The sequence below is a fragment of the Thrips palmi genome, unplaced genomic scaffold (genome assembly GCF_012932325.1).
Source record: "Thrips palmi isolate BJ-2018 unplaced genomic scaffold, TpBJ-2018v1 HiC_scaffold_3, whole genome shotgun sequence".
In the NCBI taxonomy this organism is placed as follows: domain Eukaryota; kingdom Metazoa; phylum Arthropoda; class Insecta; order Thysanoptera; family Thripidae; genus Thrips; species Thrips palmi.
This window is the reverse complement of record NW_023144630.1, coordinates 10,610,912-10,618,929: the sequence shown is the minus strand read 5'-3', so window position 1 is coordinate 10,618,929 and position 8,018 is coordinate 10,610,912. Positions and strand designations below refer to the sequence as shown.

The following is an 8,018-nucleotide window of genomic DNA, read 5'->3' as shown; positions in this document are numbered from 1 at the left end:
ATGGACCCGACAGATTTCAATGATTTTTTAGATGCTGACGTGAAGCGGGTTCTGCCTCACTTGAAAGATGATGACATTACAGCCCTTGTCAATTTTCTGATTATCAAAGGATGTAAGAAAGAGCGGGACCTGAGAATCATGACAATTCCCATTCTGGAATCACAACTGGATCTAGTAGACGCAACAGACCTCTATAATGAGTGGCAGGCCAAGTATGGTAAGATCTTGAAATGCTTATTACTCGCCATTCAGTCCAGGCAGCATGATTTTATTCTATAACACTCCATCCATTTGAATTTAAATGGACTTTTCAATAATGCTTTCTTGTTTCCTCCACATTTGTGAGGGAACCATCAATTATTTTGTTTTGTTGTTTTGTGAGCAACACCCAGTAATCAGAATTTATGAGCATTCAGATTTATATTTCCTGCTATTTTGTTATCAACTTTGTTTGTTCCAAGGTTGATGATATTTCTCGGGAGATATAAGGAATTGTAAAGAAAAAAATGATAATTGCCATCCTTGATAGAAGTAGGAAAAAATATTGCAGTTTTTATTCCATTCTTAATTTTGATCTATTTTAACTTCTACTGTTCCAGGTGCAAGTCAGCCTTCCACATCTTCCAACTCCCATGCCCCAGAAGTCAATTCAGCTCCTTCAACTAGCAGAGGAGTTCTCTCAGTCAATTCAGCTCCTTCAACTAGCAGAGGAGTACTCTCAGAAAGGCAGCTCAGGCAGGAGGTGGAGGCACAACAGTTTGGGATGCCTACATTTGATAAGGACAGTCCATATATGCCAGCCGGAGTTAGACAAGCAATTTTAGAAAATAGAAGGCCATTGCCTAGACATAGAGAGGATATGGTTGAAAGAATGGTTGATTATTGCCGGGAAACTGTTCCTAATTTATCAAGGAAATCGTTTAATTCAGTGGCTGACTCGTTGGTTACACTGTACCCCAATTCCTTTGAAGACTCAATTGCTGTGAATAACAGAAGAAGTAACAGCCTGCGGGCCCAATTTAAAAGCAAGTTTGACAACGACAGGAGACCAACCACATTTTCCAAGAAAGAAGTGGAATCTCCCAATATTCCCTCTGCTTTTGGATGTATCTCCTGGAGTCCCATCCTCCCAGATGGGGAAACTGAAGAGTCATTGCTTCAAAAGAAGGAAACCCTTCAAGACATGTTTAGGCTTTCCAAGAAGCAGTGGAACTGGAAATCAATAAAAGGCCATCTTCAAAGCACCTTTTACCTTCAGAGGAAAGAAATAAATGGGCCTGCCTCTGCCTCCGCCTCCGCCTCCAAATCTAAGAAGAGGAAACGCGTGGCAGAAGAAGAGAACGAAGTAGACCAGCCAAGAGGAATGACTGTAGGCCAAATTGCAGAAGAATGGCCGTTCCTTTTCAAAGCAAAGGGCATGAACATTCATTTCACCCAATTAACTGGGGTTGATTTCAAAGAAAAATTTAACAACTTCATAAATCAGGAGGGAACTGTACTTGTAGAATATTTGGCGTGCAAAAGTGAGGATTTGGCTAAGATTAGAAGAAAAATGACAAGAGCAGAAGCACGTTCCCTTAAGTCTACCACTGCTAAAGCTGTCATTCAAATGATCATAATCTATTTCAAAGAAAAGTTGGAAGACATGGCTGTTTTTGTTGAGGTTTGTTTTTGTGTTAGCATATTATAATGACTAGGGCCAAACTAAAAGTAATGAATAATTGAAAATTTTTTTTCTGCCTAGGAAACTACTACTATTGATGATGTGAACGATGTTGCCACATATCCAGAAGATGGAACTCCTAGCTTGATCGTCGCTGGTACGAATAATTTTAAGATAATGACATTCATAAGTTTATAAGAACTCACTTCCAGAACTTTTCTCACTGTATTGCTTCCCCCTCCAGGCCAAAACTTGTTCTCAGCCAGCACTTTCTTTTTGACTGTCGATCAGCAAGTAGTGGCATCAACATCACACTTTGAAGAAGCATTTTGTATGCTGTTTGGCTCCTACTTTATGCTGAACCTCAAGTTTTCCTCAAAATTAGAGATTTCTCTGACTTTTGTCCAAAAGTATGTAGAAGGCTGACTAGGTGAATTTGCTTACTTGTCTGAAGTTTTAATTCAAATGTTGATCATGCCATTTACTGTATGTTTAGGGTAATCGCTCAGATCAACCCAGAACAGGGATCAAAGGGAGACAGCACAGCTTCAGTCCGTAGACAAATCAACAACAAGGTTCTCAGGCTCAGTAATGGTCTTCAAGATTTCAAACAGAAGGTAGACAGAGAAGAAAATGAAGAAAACTGAATATATTAATGAATTCACCAGAGTTACTATCTATTCCTTTTTGTTTCTTTTTATGTATTCAAGCAGACAGTGTGTTGTCGCTAAGTCAACTATTTTAAGTTTCAGAAGTTTAAATAATTAGTTATAAAATTTTATTAATGAGTGAATCTTAATTCATAGGTTACATCTCATGCTCAGATTGTTAAACAAGAATATCAAATTGGTTACTAATTACTAAAGAAGTTTATGACCTTGTGTTAAATCATCCTATTAATCAATTATTTAAGTTACACTATGTGGTTCAGCGGGGCATTAAAGTTTAATCGCAATTAAAATTGTGACTCAAGTTTGCTCTCTCAAAATGACTACCAAGATCCTGTTTAAATTCAAACTGATAGTTGCAAATGTTATTATGTTTTTTGTACTTGTCATGGTCAAAAGTTTTATTCATAGTTGTTCATTCCTTGTCATTCCTGAGTTTCTCGAGAAAAGTTCCTGACACCAATAAAATATACTCCTCTTTATTTGCTTCAATATTTTTTGCCTCTTTTCCAACATAATGATTTGATAAAAGATCTGATGAATTAGAACCAGCACTTTGAATAGCAATAGCAAGCAAAACATGGGTGTGAGACATGTTCTCCATTGTAACAGCCTGCATCTTTATTAAGATTTACAAAACCTACACTGAAAATAATAAGAAATCAACCTTACATCACAAGACATTATGAACATAGTCAGAAGAGAACCACTGCTAACTCAAGCTTCACATTTGGCACACCTCTTTAACATTACTTGATTCCTTGCAGTCACAATTTTTCTATCAAGCAAAGCAGCTTCCACAGTTTAACTAATGAATGCAAAACACATACACCACACAAATCCAAAAATTATTTTACATGTGCTTGAGTGACTACAAAGGATGACTCATACAAAATCCCAACACACTTTCAAAGAAAAATTATTTCACATCATGCTTGCTAAGTCAACTCAAAGTTCTGAGTTGCAACCCACTTAATAATAAAATGAACGGGATCCTCAGCATGATGACTTTGTATGTGTCCGGGTCTTGGTTGAGTGGCCGGCTTTGTTGATTATTGGAGTCCATCTAGAAATACAAAGGGATGGAAAATTAATGGTCACAATAATTAATACTTTTGAAAAATATCACCAACAATTCCATCACCAACGAACCTTTAAAGTAGCACTGATCGACTCCTGTTGACACTTGTCACTCGTGTAAATACAATTGACAGTGATGCCAGCAAGCAGGGAAAACACTTGTACGTTTGTTGATGTGGAAGAGCATGATGAAGAGTAAGGTGGGAGCTTCAGCCAAATAATTGCCGAAGTTGGAGTGAGCTGCAAAAGACATCAAATTTACACTGAATATCAAATTGACAAAGTAAAGAGAGTTCTCTTTGCAAGGGAATGAAGGACATGTGCTTTTGTGAAGCAAAACCTCAGGGCACTGTTAAGATGCTTGGTCACCTTGGGTTTGGGGAGATGGTCTCTGTCTCTCAAAATTTACTGTCATACAAAGAGGGCAGCACTCTCAAAGAATAATTTTAGTAAGATAAGATAATCTGGGGTGCACTTGAGAACCTTTTTCATGTCACAGACATTGATGACTCAGAAATATTGGCAGAGGACAGGGGTGAGAAAATACTCCATCCCTTGTGGGAAGAGATTGGAAACCACATTTTAGCGCCCACTGCAATATCAATGAATACTTACTGGCCCAATATATGTTGACCAATGTCAGTAGAGAAGATTGGGACGCTGTGATAGTTGGAACGGCAGACTGGCAGCGGTGTATGATGGGAAAAAACAATTTCTTTCAGCTGGACTCTGCCACACTCTCACGTATTCTGATGTACCTGGAACAAAGGCATACACAGTTAATAAAAGAAGTAGAGAAAAAAACAGGGGGATCTACTGTAGGCAGCAGTAGCTGTGGGGCAGGTTATAAAATAGGCATCTAGCTGTTTAATGCAACAGACAAGTGATGGATTTCAAATTGACAAGGCAGTATGGGAAAAGATAAGGAATCTCATCAATAAAATAATCAAGCATGAAAATGTCAACATAGAGGCTTCAAAGCAAAGCATGTTTTGGAAAGAAAATCAGTGGAACAAGGGACTTGCAGCAGGCTGCATTTCCAAGCATGACACCACTAAATCCATTCCAGGGGGCCACAGTTTCCATCAGAGCGAGGCAAAGGAGGCCAGGACTTCTTCTCATTGAAAAAAGTTACGACTGTTGCTTGAAGAGAAAGTGAAAGTAAATCAAGCAGCTGGATTTGAGAAAGGAAAGCCTAAACGCCAGTGTTTACAATTCACAACTCGCTCGCGAATGGAAACAGTGAAAGGGTGGTTCATGAAAAATTCAGCAAAAGGCGTGCACGCAAAGAAAAACAACTCGCAGTTCAAAACGCAAGCAAGGGCCAAAAAATTTAAATGATTACCCTTTTGTTTCGCTTTTCTTGACCACAACCGTCAGCGATGCGTCGCAGGGCTAGAAAGGATGAAGAGCAAGATCGCGTTTTCGTTTGTCGTCTCCTTTGGAGGAGCAGCAGACGATTTGGCGGCTCTGCCTCCCCTCCCCTCCCCTCCCTTCCCTTCGGTAACCTGTGCCTTGCAAAACAAACCAAACAATACACAGTCAACAGGAGCCTTCTGCGTCGCGTCGGTCGAAAAGTTTGCCACTGCGCTGTTGCGAATTATGTTACTTTTTTGTGAAATTTACTGGAGAAATTGAAAACTTGCACGATGAATGTAGCAGCCATATCGCCAGGTAGTCAAAGTGCACTCCAGTTGAACATGTCATCAAACATTGCTGGCTCAGAAAACAGATTGCTGATGAAGCTTAAACGTGGAACGAAGAGGTTATCATTCGGAGTGTGGAGCCTATCCTCGAGTTGCTGCAGAGGAGCGCTCATTTCAAGCCTCACCCAGCCTACTAACAAATGGATTATTCATCAGGTTAGTTATGTCACCCATTCCCCCGCCCTCCTCTTGAAGGTATGTGTGAGAATTCTTTGTTCTCAATGTTATTAAAAGTCAGGCCTTTTGGTGACAAGAGCTTTGGAGGAGGGGGCAGAGTCATCAAATTACAAGGGTGCTGGACAGAACATGACTTAACAATTGCTTGGATTCAAAATTCTCTTGTCTTTGCAGCTTGTTAGAAACAAGTTTCATTTTTTTTTTAATTTGGTTGCGTCTGACAAATGTCTTGTGAACGACTGGTGCTGTTTCAATACGACATTTGTCGTACCTGTACGACATGATTTTGATGATGTCTTGTCAGACGGTACTACGGGTATTTTGTTTTGAAACAATACATTCATTCTGATACGACAACGCTCCAACTGCATGTTCGTTCTGAAACAATACTTGTTGCTAAAAAAATTAGCGATGAATGTGTCGTAAAATTACGACAAAATTTTTGACAGTGTGGGCATCTGTTTCCTGAAACAAAAAGAAATATATATAAATAAATCTTCCTTATATTCAACCTACTGAGAAGATTTAAAATTATAGATAGAATGCTGTTTTAATAAATAGAAAAAAAAATAAAACTATTCAACGTTACCTTTGATATTTGTTGCTTCAGACTCCCTGCCCCCGTCTCTTGGGAAGATGACACCTTGGTTGACTGAGAACTCAAAGATTTGGTTCTTTGGCCCGTCCCGTTTATTTTTTGTAAAAAAAGACGGAGGGACGGGCATATAGTATGATCCCTGCTGTGCGTGCGTGCGTGCGTCCGTCCGTCCGAGGACTTCCCGTGGTCCGATCTTGACCAAATTTGGTATGCAGCCTCCTTGGGTGACCCTAAGAACTGCCCGGTGGCAGCAAAACCGATCCGAGCAGCGGGGGCGCTGCTGCAGGTGCATCATGGTCTACATGGGGTCGAGGAGGATTTCGGCAACGGATACAGCTAGGAGGGCATGTAGGGGTATTTTTGGAATCGGGGCGACGAAACAAAACCAACGGTGCCAGTTTCAAGTGAATCGGAGAAGTTTGGACCCGGGTACAAATCCCAGTAGGGTATGTTTTGGACATTCTTTTTATTCAAATTTTTGCATTGTTTCTGATGTTTTTGAGGGCGCTGATGACGAAAATAACATTTACTTTGACCCCACGCTCACACTTAAAAATTGAACACTTATTTGCTTTGGGAACACATTTTTATGTGACATTGGTACGCTTTCACAGCCCGCCAAATTGAAATAAAAAAGAAACCTGCCCTGGGCCTCCCTGTTTTGTCTCTTTGATGCGTTGGATGTCCACTTTGTTGGTTTATGCTGGTGGATGAATATGCACTCTAAGATGAATCTCAAAACAAAGGCAAAACATGCGATCATACTGTTTTTATTTATACCATCAGCTACACATTAGCAAGGTAGGTGTACGACAGACAGTGGCTTGTAACAGGCTTCGCGATGCTGCGTCAGGTCCGACAATCCACGCCTGGCGTTAACACTTACCTTGGCCTGCGGCGCTGGCCTGCCTTCGGCAGACTCTCTCGCCACACATTGCCACAAAAAGAGACCTGACCGCACATCAACGCACTCGTCGTCCATGCTGCGTGCGTAGTGCCTGGTCGGCAAGAGTTGCTGCTAAGGCGTCCATCAACGCCGGGCTCATCTTCCACTTCTTCTCTGCATACTCAACAGTGTACTCAGTACACTCTCTCTAGCGTGTACCCACGAGTACACTCTCTTCAGCGTGTACTCACGAGTACACTATCGTCAGCGTGTGCTCACGAGCACACTCCCACGAGCGTGTACTCAACTGCATATATTTCAAGGATCTGAGCACACTCTCGTTAGAGTGTAAGGGAGAGTGGGGTAATTCCGGACGCTTTTTTTCTTTTTGGTCTTTGAGCTTGAATATGCTTCTTGGGTCAAATGTTACTACAGGAGAGTAAAGTATGGACCTTTACCTTCAAAATGATATACATGAAAGCCAAATCTCAGCAACGGTTGGGGAGATATAGGCGCCCAACAAAGCCCTGCAAGTGTCCGGAATTGCCCCAGGCGGGGGAAATTTCCCGGACGACCTAGGGGGCAATTCCGGACGACCTTAATATTTGACACCACTCGAGCTTACTTTCGCTTGTTTTGATGTGAGGCATGCTTTCAGAAGGCGCACAAGGACTTTTGCTGCGAACTGAAGTGTTTGATTTTACTCAAAGCTATTATAAAAAATAGTTTCTATCAAAACCCCAAAATTGACAACACTGTCTTGAGTAATGCTCTTAAACATAGCTGCTATGCTATTTTTCGTTCTTTCTTTATCCTTCTAAACGGGGGGGATGCATTCCACAGTTTTAACCCACTACCTTAACATTATGCGGGAAATTGAAGAAAATAACCCTCTTGCCCGGTTTTCCCCCAAGGTAGTGAAAACCTTTGATGTTCAATTGTAAAAAACGGCGAGCCATACGAGCAATCCCGAAAGGTCATAGTAAAGTCCAATGCCCATAAAATTTGATAAAATTTTAGTCATGGGACTGAACTTGACGGAAAGGGTACGATAAGTACAGGGAAAATACGGGGGAAAGATGCAGTTTTTGCCTATTTTTGATGGTACTCAAATTTCGTGAAGCGACCACACCCAAACGGTTTGACCTCCTACCTTGGGGGTTTGGAATTATCTTTTTAACTGATTATCTTTCTCTGTTACGGGGGCTTTTGAGTTATCTTAACTCAAACCCAGTGAAAA

At 40.9% G+C, this 8,018-nt stretch overlaps 1 protein-coding gene and 1 long non-coding RNA gene across 2 annotated transcripts; one reads left to right on the top strand and one right to left on the bottom strand.

Moving 5' to 3' along the window:
- LOC117647854 lies at positions 1–2,520 on the top strand. Its single transcript, XM_034389826.1, has 6 exons — positions 1–217; positions 600–1,663; positions 1,745–1,820; positions 1,908–2,073; positions 2,160–2,280; positions 2,470–2,520. Exons 1-6 carry the CDS (start codon positions 1–3, stop codon positions 2,518–2,520), a joined length of 1,695 nt encoding a protein of 564 aa, XP_034245717.1.
- A 371-nt stretch (positions 2,521–2,891) lies between these two features.
- Positions 2,892–4,163, bottom strand: LOC117648313. Its single transcript, XR_004587890.1, has 3 exons — positions 4,027–4,163; positions 3,484–3,651; positions 2,892–3,397 (listed from the first exon to the last, which is right to left on the bottom strand). It is a non-coding gene; the product is annotated as an uncharacterized LOC117648313 (long non-coding RNA).
- Positions 4,164–8,018: the final 3,855 nt, after the last annotated feature.

What these genes read in the sequence shown, in the direction of transcription:
- LOC117647854 (XM_034389826.1), top strand. Translation starts at nt 1, where the DNA reads ATGGACCCGACAGATTTCAATGATTTTTTAGATGCTGACGTGAAGCGG. An exon ending in TCCTAGCTTGATCGTCGCTG is followed by an intron (nt 1,821 to 1,907) that starts GTACGAATAATT and finishes TTCCCCCTCCAG; the next exon opens with GCCAAAACTTGTTCTCAGCC. An exon ending in TTCAAGATTTCAAACAGAAG is followed by an intron (nt 2,281 to 2,469) that starts GTAGACAGAGAA and finishes CTTAATTCATAG; the next exon opens with GTTACATCTCATGCTCAGAT.